At 28.2% G+C, this 19,683-nt stretch overlaps 1 protein-coding gene across 8 annotated transcripts in view; it reads left to right on the forward strand.

Moving 5' to 3' along the window:
• LOC105422035 (uncharacterized) overlaps positions 1–18,037 on the forward strand; it is a 29,067-nt gene extending 11,030 nt beyond the window's left edge. For 2 of the 8 annotated variants that reach the window (XM_089077138.1, XM_011631248.3), the window contains exons 2-9: positions 5,747–5,963; positions 6,480–6,651; positions 7,944–8,157; positions 9,134–9,328; positions 15,240–15,406; positions 16,040–16,135; positions 16,505–16,683; positions 16,961–18,037. In XM_089077138.1, the coding sequence (XP_088933264.1) occupies positions 5,914–5,963; positions 6,480–6,651; positions 7,944–8,157; positions 9,134–9,328; positions 15,240–15,406; positions 16,040–16,135; positions 16,505–16,683; positions 16,961–17,189 (1,302 nt within the window). In that variant the 5' untranslated portion in view covers positions 5,747–5,913 and the 3' untranslated portion in view covers positions 17,190–18,037. Of the gene's footprint in view, positions 1–5,644; positions 5,989–6,479; positions 6,652–7,943; positions 8,158–9,133; positions 9,329–15,239; positions 15,407–16,039; positions 16,136–16,504; positions 16,684–16,960 lie in introns of all 8 variants that reach the window. The other 6 variants (XM_089077139.1, XM_089077140.1, XM_011631262.3 and 3 more) reach the window with 6 other exon arrangements.
• The last annotated feature ends 1,646 nt before the right edge of the window (positions 18,038–19,683 follow it).

Consider the following 19,683-nt stretch of genomic DNA (forward strand, 5'->3'; position numbering starts at 1 on the left):
TCAATCATTCCGTTTTTATAAAGAAATCTTTATTTTTACGTATTTCTTCATAGTACAGTATAGAATAAATTATTTTCTTAAATAAATTCTTATGTATATTTAAATGGCAATTATTTAAGAGTTTAATTTATATTGCAGCAATTAGTATTGCTTATAATAAGCGTTTATATGATGAAGAATATAAATTATATAAAATAATAATTTATAAATAATATACGTATATGTATATTTATGTATATTATGTATATGTGTACACACACACACACACACACACACACACACACACACACACACACACACACACACACACACACACACACACACACATACATAATATACATTATTATAGATAAAAAGACAGAATATATACATTCTGTCTTTTGTCTATTTATATTTAACATAGAATCGTACACACACACATATATATATATATATATTCTATGTGAAATATAGAATAGTTGATTTAGTTTTGCGGATTTCGCGTAGGAACAGAAAAGCTATGTGTTATTTAGGTTAGTAAACGTAAGTGTCCTACATTGAATTATAAAATATTGACCGGCTTGTTCGCACGTTAATTACGCATAATTAAAGTGGACTCGAGACGCACAATTGTTTAATGGATACATAATAAAAATCGAGTATAATGGAGTTGCTACTTTCTCGCGTCCTTAATTATAGTTATAATTATTTATAGTTATAATTACCAATGCATGCAGTTTCTCTAATGTATGTAAATATTGCAACGGAATTTGTTGCACGATTGTTACCGATAAATTGATTGTGCAATACTTTTATATGGAAAGAAACTTTTTATTTTTTTTTTACATTTTTAATACACTAATGTTAAAATGTCTTTTTAAAAATTACAATTAAATAGAAGGAAAAAAAAGAACATAAATCTCTTTATTTTATTTCTTGATATGTATTTATAATAGCTAATTCATTTCTGTCGAAAAGGAAAGAGAAATACAGGAAATTTGATCGCATCACTTTGATTCTAGTATCATGCTGATTTAATTCCACTACCTCTGTGTGTGTGTGTGTGTGTGTGTGTGTGTGTGTGTGTGTGTGTGTGTGTGTGTGTGTGTGTGTGTGTGTGTGTGTGTGTGTGTGTGCTGTGTGTGATACAATAAGATCAATATTTTAAATGTCTTTCAATCAATTTTATCGCTAGAATATATTTTCGGGTATTGCATTATTCACATACAAAAAACACTTTGACAAACAGAATATCATGTTAATGTGAATTTTGAATATTCGCATATATGTATGTATATATATATATATATTATAAATAACACTCGAGGATTATTTCAGAGTGACATATTTCCCGCAATTTATTGACGCAATTATAAAATGAACGATTTAATTATAAAAAGAAATAATAAAAGATCTATATATGCAATTTATGAGATGAAACAATAATAAAAAATGTGAGAGAAAGAGAGAGAAAAAGAGAAAAAAATATAAATAAAATATAAATAAAAATATAAATAAAATATATTTAAATAAGTTAAAAGTTATAATCAACAGGCCAGTTTTTATCTTAACAAAACAATTTTTATTTTTACAAGAGTATATTTGATATACAACAAATAAATGAGATTTGCATTAAATATTTCATTCTTTATTGTTTATTAAAAATAAAAAGTATATTTATGCGGATATTATAACTATATGTAATTATAAAATTTATCAATTAAGACTAATCACGATCTTAATTTTTTGTTTTCACGTTTTCGAAAACATAGAAAAAATAATGACGAGCAAATGTCATGCAACTGTTATATTGCATAACAATGACATTGGAAATAAAGTTCCATAATATGTAATTATATATGTACCTTTAGATGACGTATATGTACGAAAAATACTATTCATCGTAGAATAAAAAAATAACACTGAAATGACTTTATCATCTTAATGGCTGTCGCTTTCATGATAATTATAAAAAGAAACAATAAAAGAATATATATATGTGCGATTTATGAGATGAAACAATAACAAAAAATGAGAGAGAGAGAGAGAGAGAGAGAGAGAGAGAGAGAGAGAAAGAGAGAAAAAATATAAATAATTAATTAATAATTATTTATATTTATAAATAATTAATATTTGATTATTACTCTTGCCCATGAAGAAAAGCTCTCTTTGCTAAATCGTTTGGTTTGATTATTTTATGTTCTTGCATAATTATTTTTTTTTGCGAGTCTCTTGTCATAGAAAATTGCGTTTATATCAATGCTACTATTAAATCCGTAATCTACATACCTAATTTATATAAGAATCATTAGAAATATTGAATATTTTAAAACTTGAAGCGCCAAAAATTAATTTATAATTCTACATCATGCATTAAATCATAATAGAAAATGGTATCATGAAATGAGAATTTAGTAAAATTATGAAAATTAAAGAAAAACATAAATATTTAAAATTGATTATGCAATATATTCAAAGATTATATAAATTTTTAATACTAATTTTAATAACAGGATTTATAGTTAAGAGAATAGTTTATTTAGAAAATTTTATATATTAATAGATTTTATTTTATTTTCTTTATATTTTGTTTATTTTATTTATCTATCTTTATCTTTATTTGTAATGAGATTGCATTTTTATTCAATTTTAAATTAAAAAACATAATTATATAGCTACGAAGTCATTTTTGATTGATCTTTTTTTCTGGTAAAAATTTTGGCACTCATATAATCAAGAATTTTAAGAAATATTTAAACGATATTTATACGATATATGTAATAAAATAAATCGTTAATAGATAACTAAATTCTTACATATACAATGTACTTATCATAAAAATAAAATTAAAAATATAATAAATAACCTTTCATTGCGAAATGTATTACCACAATATGTTTTTTTTTACAGAAATTTATTGAAAAAAAGGAGTCTTTACTAAGACCAAAAATTTGTATATTTTATTCTCTTGATTGATTGACATGATTTTATAATCTTTATTGTCATGAGACAGATTCACATTATTTCTTAACTATAATTACTTATTTAAATTACTTTAAACACAATAACATCTTTTCGATATGTCATAATGATGATCATACATTGAATCATATCTTTGCATGCAACAGCTAATAGATAGGTGACATTCGATATACGGCAGCAGGTGATTACGTGTTCAAGATTTTTTCCTTTTTTTTCTCTGTCTCATCAGAGCGCGACATCGTGATCATACTTGTCGCAGTTTTACGAACACAGGGTTTTACTTTCACATAAGCTCCTAAACAAATGTACCATTGCGCAATATATACGCAAGGCAATAAAGCCTCATGCAGAGGTTAATGAGCCCTCATATGATCGTTATTAATAACTGTGCAAATATTGTCATCATCAGCGTCAATTTTTCATATCATCAATAGAATCCTCACAACGGTAATAGATCGATAATGGAAATACCAATGGTAATCATTAGTAGCACGAGAGATTGTTGAGGTTCTTACGCAATAAAGTTTGACTTACCTACCTTACAGGCTTATATGTGTGTTCAAATTATACAGCTGGAAATAAGTTATTTCTCTATTAAGCTCTCTTAGGCGATACTCACAACAGCTTTTTGTCCTTCAGTTTAATTCTTTTCTTTCTATGTCTTCGCTTAACGTGCTCGAAATTTGCAAGCTTTTTTCTTGAAACAATATTAATAATCTCTGCAAATTTTACAATGTGCAATACAAAATATATCAGTGATTTCCTGCTAAAATTTAAATAATAAATAATAATTAATTACATTTTTAATATTTTGATACATTAAATGCAGATAAACTTTTATAAATAATTTCTCACGTTTCTTAAAAAATATTTAATAAATAATGTTAGAATAATGTTAGATTTATTATTTAAAATTGCATCTCTTTTATATGATTTTGCTGACTATATACATAATGCAACAGGCATACAAAGAAACATATAAATCCATTATTTTTGTACTGTGAGCTTCGACTGACTCGACAAGTATTAAGAGCAGCACGTCAAAAAACAAACTTGTCGCGCTACTTTGCTTGTCTGCTTATATATGAACATAAATCTACGACATAAGATAAATAATTTTTTACAAGCAATAATCAATCTTTTTTTCTTTAACTGTTTAATAATAATCGTCATAACCCTAGGCTTCCGAGGATATCTAGTCTTTTATATTCAGCATCATTCTCGCGGAAGCGTAACCTTGAATATCTTCATCAAGCATCACTTTTTCTGCTTCCTTGAAGGTTATGCTTCGCATATAATTCTAAGAGAGAACGTGCTGAGTGAACCTAGAATAGACACAGCTGTAAACGAAAATCGATGAGCTGTTGCATTCCAAAGCATCATACTGTAATATAAAAGATTTCTTACAGAAATGTTTAAATGTATTTATTTTTACTTTCTTATCTTTATCGACATATAGAAAATATATAGAAAATATAAGTATAGTTTCCCACGATTTATACAAATATGAGATCTTTTGAAGCGTTTGATATAAGAGTTAATTGTTTTACTTATGTTTGCTTTTTTATACTACAAAAAATTAATATTGTTATATTTTTAATTAAATTAAAAATTTTATATTGAATCAAAATTATTTTGAAAATAAAATTTTATATGTATCAAATTTTTATATTGCACATCGAATTTCAAGAAAAAAAGAAGATTTATTTCATCATATTAATATATACATATTTACATGTTCATATTTTAAAATATTTTTATTAATAAAAACAAAAACATTTTGATTATATAATTAAGATCAGTTTTTCTGTTAATATTGCTCAGATAAATAAAAAATAAGAATTGTTTTAAATACAATTTAAATATAAAAATAAATATAAAATAATTTCTAAAATGATTCTCGTTCATTCGTAATTTCTTACTTATTGAAAAATTTAAAAACACATTTTTTCCTACATAATTATTCGAAAAGCAAATTCTTAAATTCAAGAGATACCCTTCATTAACTAGACATGAAATGTCACTTGTGCTAATGGCTTGGGAAATGTTGTTTAGTCGAAATCAAAGTTTCATCAGCACTTAAATGTCTCGCGAGACCGAAGAAGCCATAACGCCGAAACTGCTTTAATGTATTTTGTGTCGGAATTCTCGAAGAAGTATAGTTTCCTTTTTTGCGAGCAGCAGGATAGCTCATGGGATTCAGAAAAGCGATAAAATCAAGAGCCTCTGCCTTATATAATATAACACTTAGGAGAATTATTATTTACAAAAACGATGATCAAGTTCATTTAATAGTAGCACGGATTTAAATAGCATTGATATAAACGCAACAATTTTCACACTGAGTTTACTCTCATTTTATTATTTAATATATGTATGATGACACTGTTATGTCATTATAAGATTGTTCACTGATTGAATTAAATCGAAAGAGAAAAAGTATGTTTTCTTATTCGTTTGAAAGACATTTTATTTATTAACTTATTGTATTTATCGTAAATATTAAATAACAAAAAGTTCTACAAAGTCACTTCTTTCTGTTTTTAATTAATAGATATATATTTTTTTAAATAATCATTTGATGCAAATTATTTGTACTTGCTATTTTGAAAAAAAATTATACGTTTATCTATATTTGTTTAGAATGGAATGGTATGGAAATAATGGGATTGGTTATTTTCAGAGTAAAGAGAGTATACAGTCATTCTTCTGATGAATGATTTATCCAAATAAACGATGCCGATCTAAGCTACTCTCACGCGGGCAATCTTTCCCAATTTTCCAGACATTTATAGAGTGACAGATGCGTTACGCACATGGTTGGGCACGTGGACGAGGACATTAAGGAAATCGTAGACCTTTTCGATTTCGCCTTATCGGACACGTGATCATCTCTCTTTTATGCACAAGCACATCCCTCACGATGCGGACGCGTGACTTACGACGCATCGGATGGTATTAGAAGGAAGTTCCCTTCCGAAATTACTTGCAATTGGCAATCTGTGAGTCATCAATCACACGTGAAGGGTATATTAAATTCAAATACGTTTTTGCGGAAATAGCAAAGGACTTGTGTGCAGCAAGGAAATGATATTTGTTATTAACAACTCTTCTGACAAGAACATTTAAATATCAATAGATGAACGTTTTACAATTTTGAAAAGTATTTTGATCATTATAATGATGAAAATGATAATAATAATAATATATTAATAAATGTCAAGAGAAAATCATTAATTATGTGATATTAATTGACAAATATTGTTAAGTGTTTTATATTTTTCTAATTATATTATTAATAAATTATTGATAGAAATAAGCTGAAGTAATATATTAGTTTACTAGTTACAACGATTTAGTAATCACTATCTTCCATTTAAAGGCGAGACTTGTAATTATTATTTACAATTCTTTTTATGCACATAAAATTACCACGTAACTGCGCATCACGACGTTAATTTACTACTCTCTAACCGTGGTCTCATTACGTATCGTCACGCTGTCTGTGCTCACCTTAGCAGATCCACCGGAAGTGGAGGAAGAAGGGAGAGTGACCTACGGAGGACGTCCTACGAGCTGCGCGCGCATCCCTTAGGAATATTGTCACACGGCACACGCACGATGCAGACCGACGAAGAGATTCAGTACGCACCGAGAAGCCGGCCGGTGAGCTTTTACGATAATTACAAGGTAAGTCTTTACCACGTGTCTCTGTTTCATGTTTGTAAAAAGCTTCGTTTCATGTCAGTATATCAATATGACATAATTGGCATTAATCATTGATCCGATGATTTTCGTATCTTTTGGAGTAGCGAAAATCATACACGATTATTGTTGCAAACAGGAAATAAAAATATGTGCCACAATGTTATTGTTTTCTTCATACATGCTCAACTTATTATCAATTTTTTCAATCGGCACAATTTCAAAGTAACAAGTTAACAAGTTTTACAATTATAAGTGCGAGTGCAAATAATAATTTTACATATAGCTAAAGAGTTTTTTTTAATAAAATATTTCGTCTTTTTTAAATTTTTGAGGATCATAATAAAAATGCAAATATAATAAGAAAATATATTTTTTAATTAAATCTTTTGAAAAATTGAATGATTAAAAATAAAATACCTTAAAGAAATAACAATTTTTTAAACATTCTATGCACAATATAAGAAATAAATAATATAAAATAGCTTTATGTAATATAAAATACTATTTGCAGCATCATATATCAGAGAAACTATGTACTTGAAAGATTTTAATTTATAAATTATTTTATTTATTATTAGAATTTATTATTTAATATGAACTCAGAGAAAAAAGATTAAAATAAATAAGACTGAGAAAAATCTATATAATTTTGCATACTAAATATTCGATAATATTAGAAATAGTAAAAGCGCATTTGGAAATACTGGAGTTTTATGATCATTTTATAATAACATAATTAAACTCTTGGTTATAATGAATATTAATTATCAGGACACTTATTGTATTTAAATTATCATAAATTTACATTTTAACATTGGATAATTATTCTATTCTATTCAATATACTCCGCACTTTTAAAAGTAGGAAATGATTCTTTTCTTTTGTATTTGTATTGGAAGCAAACTTCTAAATAAAAAATGTGTTTGTTTGTTTATTAATAACATTTTTAATTGTGATACAAATTTGAAAAAGAATGTTCTTATACTACTTATTGGCAAATTAACTAATTAAACATAGTTCTAAAAATAATTTTAAACTAAAGAAACGAAGAATCGCATAAATTTGTTAACTAACTCACAGAGTTATTTTAATATTAATAAATATTAATTTTTTATATTTTAATATTAATAAATATTAATTTTAATATTGATAAATATTAATAAAAATCGCATTTTCTTGATTAATATATTTTTCAAACGTTATGTATAACTCAGTTTCTTCTTGAAGTGATAAGAATTATTTGTCAAAGTTAAGATGATTGTTCAATCCTGCAGGACGTATCGGTAATGCCGCCTTGCGTCACTTCTACCATGAGTGTGGGCAATTTGAACCAGACCTGTGATGGCAATGGCACGTCTACTATGTCTCAGAGCAATAATAATAATAATAGCATTAATAACAGTAACAATAACAATAACAACAACAATAGGGTCAGTAACGCCGTCAGCGTGGGCAATGTTTCGAAAATTCACACTGTCAAAGTCACGGGTGAGTTGAATGCACTTGTTACGATGCGTTCTTTGTGTATATGTGTATGTGTATGTGTATGTGTATGTGTATGTGTACGCATATATGTATGTGAAATAACTATTTTTTAATGTATGACAACATATGATTGTACTTGCAAATGTTGAATTGATTCTCTTTAAATGTTTTTTTCTTTTACAGAAACTTTTCTGTAAATTCACATTTAATTAATGTGTTTTTAATCTAAAATAATTTAAATTTTTGTGAATTAGTTTTAAATTGTTTTTAAATGATATCGTTGAAGTATCATCATAAGTTCAATTTACCTCAAAATAATAAAACTAAAGAAATTGATGTGATTACAAAAGAAAAGTTACTAGGATTAGATCATTTGCACTATTTGTGCTTGCTTATAACACGCGTTAATCTTACGTGTCAGCTTGACCTGTTTGTTCTACTTCAGATGTTACCAGTGCGCGAAAGCTTATCGTCCTGAATTCTCGCATATGCCGCGACACTTGCTTTTCGTGACAGCTACATTTATGCGTGCCAAAATTGTATTTTGGAACAGACAATGCATCAACTATTACACATTTCCTTTAATAAAGAGTTAAAAGAATATATATATATATATATATATATATATATATAATTTTTATAAAATTAAAGAAGAATACATACATACACATAGAAAAGTATTTAGTATTTTTCTTTAATTTTCTGTTATAGCATCATAATTTTTTGGAAAATGAAAGAAATATAGTATATGCGCGCTAAATAATAATTAAGTAACGGATATAAAATGTGAAAGCAAAGTCTGGTTTTATGACATCATACATAACTGCCGTGTGTAGGAACTGATTCATTCGCTTACAAAATACCTTCCTACCTACATTGAGATATAACTTTGAAATGTTGAAATGTTAGAACAAGAGAAAAAGATGCGGGGGGAAAGTACTTGCACCTCGTATTTTATTGGATACTTCACTGTCGACAGGTGCAGTGTCAACCGGGAACATCGGGCGAATCTGCCGCGGTGACAAAGAACTCGGTCGAACACCATCAATGGCCAACTGTTTAGCAACGACGGTTCCCGTCAATCTAGCGGCTTCTCAAATAGCTGGTCGGCATACGCCCACGAGAAATTCTTTGAGGCATAGCAGGATGATTGTCATGCATCGGACTGGCCATCGTGAGTAGACGATAACTTCTTATCTTTTCAGCTTCATGTTTTTCTAATCGCGATTTGTGTAAATAACAACGAAGAAAGTGATTTATAATTAAAGTTTACTTTTAATTTTCAAACTTATATTTCTACTTTTTATCTCAAAAAATTTAAATAACTGAATTTCTTTAAACACGCAATTTTTAAAACACTGTTACTTCATTTCGAAGCACGTCAATTAATTCATGCACGTCTCGCATCGTGCACCAAACAATAAATATCTAACCGAACGATTTTGCGGCCGTCAATTAGAACGCGATAATTTATTCGTTTTCATTACGGATACGCATTATGATGGCAAAAAGATTGCAAACATTTAAAAATCTAGGCAAGCGTTTCGAAATATTCGTAGCCAGGAACGCGTGCAATCGGCGAAGTACCGCAAAACGAGGAGAGGCAATGGCATTCTCCGCGCTATCCTCGATTGGCTCGATGAAATCGTGCGTATATGATTATCAGCTTTTTGCAATCGGCAGCGATGCGATCGATTTCTCCCGAGGGTGAGATCGTCGCGCGCCCGCAAATCTACGCGACCATAAGTCGTTTCTTGGTCGTGGAATGTGACCAGCCCGGTATCATTCGATTTTCTTCATTTCTTTCGATAACCATCTCGTTGCTTCGCGCGACACATTATATCACTGCTATATAATTCTGCGCTAACGAATGCACGACTATCGCTTTTAATGCCCATCATGCCGGCCGGCCGGCCAGTAGAAATTGAGGTTGATGCCAAGGCAGACAGGAAGATTATAATTAGCGCCGCTGCAGACTAGGTAAGTACAGCGGCTTTTTATCACCACGGTAATTAGATAGCATAAAATACATGGAGCAAGTGGTAGCTAATGGAAGGCGTTAGAAGCTATGAAAATGCAACATGCGGAAGGATGGAAGCTTTTAAAGAGAGTGAATATAAAGTTGAGATAACGTTATATCTATAAGAATGAAAAATATGTTTAAAGAATTTTTAAAACATCCAAAATAGCGAAAGTGTGTGATATATTAATGAAAAGTTAAAAAAATTGAAAAACTTTTAATATTTTACTTTTTCAACCGATGCAAGAGATTGTCGTGTTAATATTATTATAGTTTATTAGATATTTTTTTTATTGAAAATATATAATCAAAATAAAATTAATACGTATATATATATATATATATATATATATATATATATATAATTATTCTATTTAAATTATTTTAATACGCTATGCAATTTTTGTTAAAAAATATATAATTTTCTTAGGGAGATATGATTGCAAAAACATAGAACTGATCTTTATTGTACATTTTACTAATTACTTTTATATTATCTTATTTATTTAGAAAAAAGATTTGCTTTCTTCTTTTCTTCAATTATCTTCGTGTATATATTTCACTGAGTTTTAAACGTTTCTTGTGCTCCGCTGATCATAGAACGTATTTTAAAGTGGATGCACATGGTTCTCTGCAGATAGCGGAAGTACCAGGCCGGAAATATATCGCGTGATCTTTTTGGTGTGCATTCAGAATACGCAGTCTGATCTTGGCGCGCGAATGCCAAGAATCCATTGTATTTTTTAATCGTCTTGCTTTATACACATCGTAATTAATTTGTACCGTAATTTCATTATATTTGCAAAAATCCCAACACTTTACAAGTTCTTGATTTTAATAGGATGGAAATTATCTTCTTTCGTTGAAAAGTAATTTTTTTTTTAAACAGAATCCTTTTTCCGAAAAATATATCGGATAAATTATAAATCCCTATTATTTATTATAAAAGAATGTAAACAGATAAAATTTTTCAATTTATACTTTCATACTCATAATATTCAACTATCAATAAAAATAAAGAAATGACACACTGAACAATAAGTACCATTTCCATATTTTTATGAAGATACGTAAGCGATACATGCAAACAATGAAGAATCAAAATTAATAGTATACATATCATTCCGTTCTCTATTCAAGGGTTTATATATTTGACATAGTCGTAAATTCTATTTCGGGACTGACGTTACAGACAACCGACCTGCTATTCTTACCAATCTCAATTTCGGTATCCTTATACAGATGTATAATCGCGTTTGATTTTCATTTAGAAACGCCGAGTCAAACGATGCTATTTTCTTCTTATACCGAGAGCAAGTTAAGTTTCAATTAACTTATAGTAATTCCACTGGATAGTGTATATTTAAACATATATCAACCAATTAAAAAAATTATTTGGCGGAAAATTATTTATATCTGATATTTTTATACTAAAGTTTTTGCTTGTGATCATGATAGAAACTGAAAACAGTTATCGAAGAATGCATCAATTTAGAGGCAAATTGGATGCATTTTACGAGCAGCCATTGGTTCTCAAAATTACTGTACAATTACTCAATTAACTCGCGGTCATTCCTTCTTATGCAAGCTACATCATTAACATTATCCATGCATCGAGGACGACGAATAATGGAAACGTACCACCCAGTACGAGTATATTATGCGTATACGTGGGCCATACATTTTGCGGCGAATTTGCCAGCCGTAACGACACAACGTATAAACGAGGGCCAAGTTGCTCATTGTTAACTCCACTATAATGTATATGTTCACATACACATTCACATAAATCGTTGCCATTTACGTAGTTGACGCGTCCGATATCTCATGTAAACGTAGACAAATTTCAGATAGTTGGAAATTTACGCAGTGAATGCGATATACAGATGTTCAATAATATTAGTCTTGCATATTTTTTATTTAATTTTGATAATAGTATCAGATGAGTTCTAAATTCTCTCTCTCTCTCTCTCTCTCTCTCTCTCTCTCTCTCTCTCTCTCTCTCTCTCTCTCTCTCTGTCTCTCTCTCTCATTCATTTTAGTACTAGATATTATATTTGTTTTAAATTTTTAAATTTTAATAATTATTTTTTTATCTATTGTCACATCATGTCTCATGTATGTCTCATTTAAGCTGCTGAGCATTTTTATACATGATGATACGTCAACGATAAATCAATATTAAATTAAAAGTAATAAGTGTATACGTGACTTATTTCGTCAATTGTTGTCGCCGTTTGACCTCTTGATACGGCCCTTTCTTCCTTTGCCTATACCGGTATATCTTTGTATTGTGTAATAAATACAGGTGTATATATATATATATATATATATATATATATATATATATATATATGGCGAGGCAATACAATGCGAACAACACGTATTCATGTCCTGTATTCTCATACCGTGCGAATCGTTCCTCAAAGGAGCAGCAATATCCGCTGCTTAACAACTACGGTGGTCGCCCCGTTACATCGAAAACGATTTAATGCGTTTTTTTTTGTGGACAAGAAAAATTAAAAAATCCACAAGATAATCATTTGTGAGAACTAGGATTACATTCAGCTTTTATTTTTATCGATTTACAGCCTTTCCATTCCATACGGACGTTTACATTCCGCAATTGCAGCTTGCCCCATTCACCAGTTATAGCGCGTACCTACGGTACAGTTAGAAAACGTAATCCTCACACGGCAGGTGCGTGCATTGCGTTTCCGCGAGTGAAAATTGTTTTTTTTTACTTCTGATGTAGAGAGCACGTATCGTATTTTTCATATCTTATTGGCATCCAGCGACGATCGTGACAATGTTAAATTTATTTAGTTTAAAACATATTGAAAATCGGTTAAGCAATTAATTAAAGCTGCTAGGATCATTAAAATTTAAATATAATATTTATTCTGTCAGAATCTTATTTTGCAATTTCCTGTTAAATGAAGAATAAGATACTTACATATTTATATTATGTACATAGATAGATAACTGGACAGATGGCTGGATGGCTGGATGAATGGATAAATAGATGGATAGATAGAGTTTATTTATTTCCTTATTGCCATCATCTTTTTAAGATAAAAGTATGCCATAATTCTAAAACAGTTGAGAAACACTGACATGGGTTCATAGGGAGTGATTATCTCAGGTGCGTACGTGTGTCTATACATATGCGCATGTACACAAAAATAAAGCTTTGAAGAGATTAGGAAATAAGATATTATCTATATTCTCTATTCTATTATTTATTTGTATTTATTTGTAAAGATATTGAGAAAAATATTAAAAATAAAAACCGCACAGTAGATAACGGCAGAATTAACGATGTTTTCTCGAATTGCTGATAGTTAAATCGATTATTAACAGAAAAAAATTTTTTTTTTCTGTTTTTTTCTCATGTTTTATTTTTACCAAACTGTATGTTATAGCTTTACTTTAAACAAAATGTTAATTAGTTTATACCTGTCATAGGCACAAATTTGCGTACTGTACTCTTCAGCCGAGAACTTAGTGCAGCAAACATGGTATATTTGTCCCTTCACTCTTGCGGTTTTTCAACGATTAAAATGTTCGCTTCTTCCTCATATCGTCATTTAACAGTCTATTTACCGTTGCTATTAATATACTACACTAATCGCTATTTCTATTATTTGATCCGTAAATATTGATAGATAATGATAAATATGATTCATAAAAAATTTGCCTCTATTAGCATAGATGATTTATAGTATTTGATGAACTCTTTCATGAATAATTTCCTTAATAAATTTAAATTTTTTTAAATTTTATCTGACAATTAACAGTAACAATAAAAAAATTAGTCGATAAAACTTGATGCGTTTTATCTTAATGTATGTAATGTAGTTTTATTAATTTCTAATTATATCTATTTTTAAACATTTTGTAAGATTTTATTTAAATTTTATAATTATATTTTTTTTAATAATTATATTATGTATATGAAATAGAAGCTTCTCAAACTAATTTATCTAAAATGAAAAAGATATACATTTATGAAACTATTTTAATAATTTAACAAATTTAAATCGAGATATGATAAATAAATTTCATAATTAATTGTATTTTATAAATATACAGTCTTTCTCACAAATCAAAAAAATTAATTTAAATACTTAAGATGTTTACGCCTATGAAACTGCCAGCCAAGGAATCATTTGTATGCTACTGAAAAATATCGACAGGCGATCATTCGTGTTTCTATCCGATATCCTGGTGGGAAATAGTTGTCGCAAATCTTGTGTAAACGATAATAGTAGGCGAGTTTCCTGGCGATTCGATACGGCAAGGACGCTACGTTCAGTCATTCATCAACCGGTTGCCTTGTAAGGAGAGCCGGCGACGAGGCCACCCTGTTCGGAAATTCTCCTTTCTTTCGCAGACTTACTTAGATTTCTCGATGCAGCGGGATATCGGCCGACAATCGGCCGCTTACTTACGGGTAAATGTGTGTCGCGGCAAAGGATGAAATTGACACATGCTGATCTTTGCAATGTTGTATTACCTGATTACCTAATAGGTAACGACCGACTACTTGATTCCTTGACTTAAGAGACCTGCGAGAATTGTTTTTAACAGATGCAATGTGGCGAATTGTATTGCGAAATCGTCTACTTCCTCTTAGGGAAATAATCTCCTGACGATTAAAAAAAAATATGCGGTAGAAGATAAAGATAATAATATAGCGGTTTACCTTCCTCGCGTTGTATTTAACTATAACATTTACTTTCAAAAGTGACTTTGCACTTCTATTTTGTTCGATATTATATGATGCATATCTTTAAAACAGACGTCATATATAAATATATATATATATATATATATATATATATATATATACGCGATATACGATATTATATATCCATTATTGAGAGGCTTATTTAAAACATTATTATCCGTAACGAATTCTAATAAATTTATTGAATAAAAATGTACGATGTATGTAAATTTATTTATGAAAATTTATAAAAATGTACGATCTGTGCTGATCACATATTCGATGATTATGAAACTGATATAATGCAATTAAAAAATAGGTTTATATTTTTAGGTCCAGAAAAGTTTTTACCTCCTTTAATCTACCATCGACGATTAGCCCGATGCCTGGCGGCATTTCAAACCATCCTTGGCATCGCGGTGACTTCCTTGTCCTTATGGTTGTTGCTTTGGGCACCACACTTACCTGTCGTGGACAATCCGTATTGGAGTGGTATGCCTGTAAGTGTAATAATTTCACACGGCGCATTCCTCCATTATAACATGCAAAAATAATACCGGAACGTATTAATCTTCACTTATCAACAAGCTAAATCCTTGTTAGAATAGTTGCACTAACATATAACTGCTACTACTTACATATCCATTATAAAATGATATGATCATGCTTTTTTTAATATTTAAAAATATGAGTATTATCGTTTTTTATAAATAATATAATATCTAATTCTATTTAAAATAACACAATAATTATAAATGAAAGCTATTATTTATTGAGGCTAATGGTTACTTATTAGCAGTTGCATTAACTTTAATAGCTTTTGATGCTTTTATATATATATATATATATATATATATATATATATATCTTTTGTAAAAGCTATTTCAAAGCTTAAATCTTAATTAACTAAAGGTAAGTATGTAATAATAATAATAATAATAAAATTTATTTTTTTAACAAAAAGATTTCATTAACGATATTTTTTAATTTTTTTTTACGCAATGTATTGTGTAAGATAAAACGAAATTATATACATAATTATACTAACACGTAAGTATGCGTATTAATACTTGTACATTGTCATATCTTTTTGCAATATTTACTTGATTTAATCCTTATCTTGGTATCTCTAGCTCTTAATGTCCGGATGCTTCGGAATATGTCTTCTATACTGCTTTAAGAAAGAATATCCGGATTTGAATCCTGGATTTTGTCTTTCTGCGACGAAGGTATGTAAGAATTCTGACTCATTATAGAGATTTCTTAGAGAAACTTTCAAGGTCAAGGTCGTCTTATTACTCAGTTCCTTTAACGATAATTTCTTACATTAATGTAGTATGACATACAATATATGTTTTTATATTATTATATAATATTATTTTATTGTATAATATATATTTCTATATCAAAACAATCAATTTGAGATATGTTAATTATATTTCAATTTTATCAATTTTAATATAAATTTTATTTTTATTTATTAAATTTATTTAATTTCATTTTTGATATAATAATTGTATAATTATTTAAAAAATTATTACGTACTTTTATTCTGAATGTTTTATTGTGTTTACATTATGTTTTCTTACAATGAATAGCTAGTTAGCGTGTTTTTGGCGATTCTGGCAACGATTGCGTGCGTGAGCGCATGTATATTCTCCGCGATGCACTTGTCACGTCTCATGAGACTGGAATGTACTCCGGCACGAGTATTGAATGCCACGTGTATATGCAGGCCACGCGGTGAGCCGTCTGATTCACTCGAAGGTGTAGTCAGGTATGCTGAAAAATCGATCTTGAATTGACAAAATTATATTTTTCAAAATACCTGAAAAATCAATAAAGTCTAAAAATTGCAATATGTCATATCTCTGAACGCTATTTTTTATAAAAAGTATTTTATGTTTCTCATTTATCGAGAAATCTAAGGAACTGAAATAAGAATTTGAAATTATTAAATAAATTTTTTTTGAAAAATAATATATTATCTATATTGCTAATAAATTTAAAAATGTATCGATGTATGTAAAGTGATATTTTCTATATTTTACTAGATACATGGACCTTAATTGTCCTGAAGTAGAAAATATTCTGACGATTCTCCTTATCTTTTCGTGCACTTGTAATGGACTAGGCGCCTTGGTGGCGGGATGGTATAGTTATCTCCATTGGAGCACACGATACAAAAGGCCAAAATACACACAAGTTAGAACTAATACTGTTTCCACAAACAATAAATTTAACAATAGACCGATCTACAAATTGAATCTAGAGGAACGATGACGCTTACAAACGTTATAATGATCGAAATACTTCCATTTTGTCGTGATCCATCAACTTCCATATGGGTAATTACTATTGGAGTGATCAATTATACATATATACATGTATATATATACATGTATACAAAGAAATCTAAAAAATTACAAATAAATCTTATTTTTTACTGATTTATTAACAAACGGATTAATCTTGATAAACGCAAAATGACAGAAACGATTCATGAAAACATTTTGACATACAAAAAAAAGAAAATTATAATTACAAAGATATGAAAAATATTTTTTTTACAAGACAGAACTATTATACTAGTAAATTATACTATTAAACTGACAACAATGTTGCAGTTTTAATAATAAAAAAACGAAAGCTTGATACAAATGTATGTATTTATTATTAATTATTGACATAATAATATTATACTACTGTAATATTAAAAATATTATTAAAATACTATATATATGGATCACTATACATTAGACTTATATCTTAGGGCTCGTTAATTAACGCTCACTTTTTTATTACATGGAGGCTCAGTATTCATTTAAATATAATGTGTATTTATGTGTGCGTGCGATTGATAATATGTTTATCTTCCAATGTGAAAGAAGTTTGCGGAAACGAATGAAAAACTCTTTATTAATTTACTTATATTAGGATTAAGATTTATAAGTGAATTTAGAATACCTCAAAAGATTACTAAAATAATGTATATTAAAAAAATATTTGCGTTTACTTTTTATACGTTAAATGTATTTATATAAAATAATAATGAAATAAGAATTGTCATCAATTAAAATAAATCTATGGCGAATAAATTTAGTACTAAATACTTGGTACTACAAATTTAATATTTGTATACATGTTATTTTGTATACATGCTATTCTTATTGCAACATCTTATCCCACAATCGCTTGAATTAATAAAATAATGCATTTAAATATTTAATATTAATAATGCAAAAGAATGATATGAAAAGAAAAAAATATCACACATATATGCGACAATTCTATTTCTATGTTTCTATTATTAATGGATTTTTTGTACTACAATATTGTATTTATATTTACAATTTCATTCATATACTCATAAATTGATCAATATGTTTTTGTATACATTATTTCAAATTAATAAAAACATATTTTTAATACTAATAAAAATATTAATAAAAATTAAATATTTGTATTAAATATTTATTAATTAAATATTTGTAATATTTGTTTCTTTTAAAGAAATCAATTAATCTTAATTAATAATATAATCTTCCATCTCAATACATTACATATAAATTTGAAAAATCTAAAAACAACATATGAATTTTTATTTAATAAGCACGTCATTCTTGCGATTGATGCAATAAATTGAAACCGGAATATGACATCTTAAGCAACTGTAAAAAATGTAGATATATTTAAAATTATTTGTTAAAATTTGCAAAGTATTCAATTTTTATCTTAATTAATTAATACTGACAGCTATAAAAAAGTCAAGATTCATCCTTTTGCAGTTATCGCTAAATTCCAGCCAGTCCACATTATAAATACTATTTGTCAAGTGTAAATTCTATAAATAAATACATGGCAAAATATTGCATATTATAAAAAGAAATACGTATCATATATTCATTTCATTTTATAAATTAATTCTATCTTGTTATCTATATTTAATAGCAAAGATGATTTGTTTTAAACAAGAAGCATATATATTTTTAGTTTGATTTCATTTTCAAACCAACAATAAATGAAGATCTGTGCTAACATGCAACCTGTATATAACATCAATGGAATAAATTTCAAATAGTCCGATGCCATAGCTATACAATATAAATTAGAACCTACTACCATTAAGCTCACCGCGAATTGCATGGCAATTATTTCTGCAAACAAGTTATTCATCGTATGCATATCTATCAATTAAATAGGAGATTTTTAATTAACTTTTTCAATTGTTTAAACTATTTATAAATATTAAAAAATTTTATATTATTTTAATAAAAAAAATTAAAAAATTAAAAAAGTTCTGCATCGCTTCTGTAAAATTATTATTAGAAATGATATTTTGTATTCATACAATTTAAATCAGAAAGAAATCATTGTTTTAAGATACTAATTCAAATATTAGAATGTGATGATTAACACAATCGCGTAGAATATTTTTATCCTGAGCGATTTTTTTCAATCGGTATTCCAATAGTTCGATTTGACAACATATATGCAATAAAAGTCCGCAAACTAAGCTCTCGCAAGCGACATTTATTAAATCAGAGGTTGACATGTCTATCATCTGGTTTATGTATACGAAAGTAAATGTAGCAGAGGTTGAATAATCGAAGGGTATCCATGCTTTATATGTCAAGTTTCCTTTTCTGAAGTCCATGAAGATAGACGATACAATTACTGAAACAACCGCTGTACCCACGAGAGTTAAATACCGCAACGTATTATTCCTATAAAATAATCATGAAACTTACTAATATACTATTATTACTTATACTAT

Source organism: Pogonomyrmex barbatus, unplaced genomic scaffold, assembly GCF_055798465.1.
Source record: "Pogonomyrmex barbatus isolate J1 unplaced genomic scaffold, ASM5579846v1 scaffold2, whole genome shotgun sequence".
NCBI classification, from domain to species: Eukaryota; Metazoa; Arthropoda; class Insecta; order Hymenoptera; family Formicidae; genus Pogonomyrmex; species Pogonomyrmex barbatus.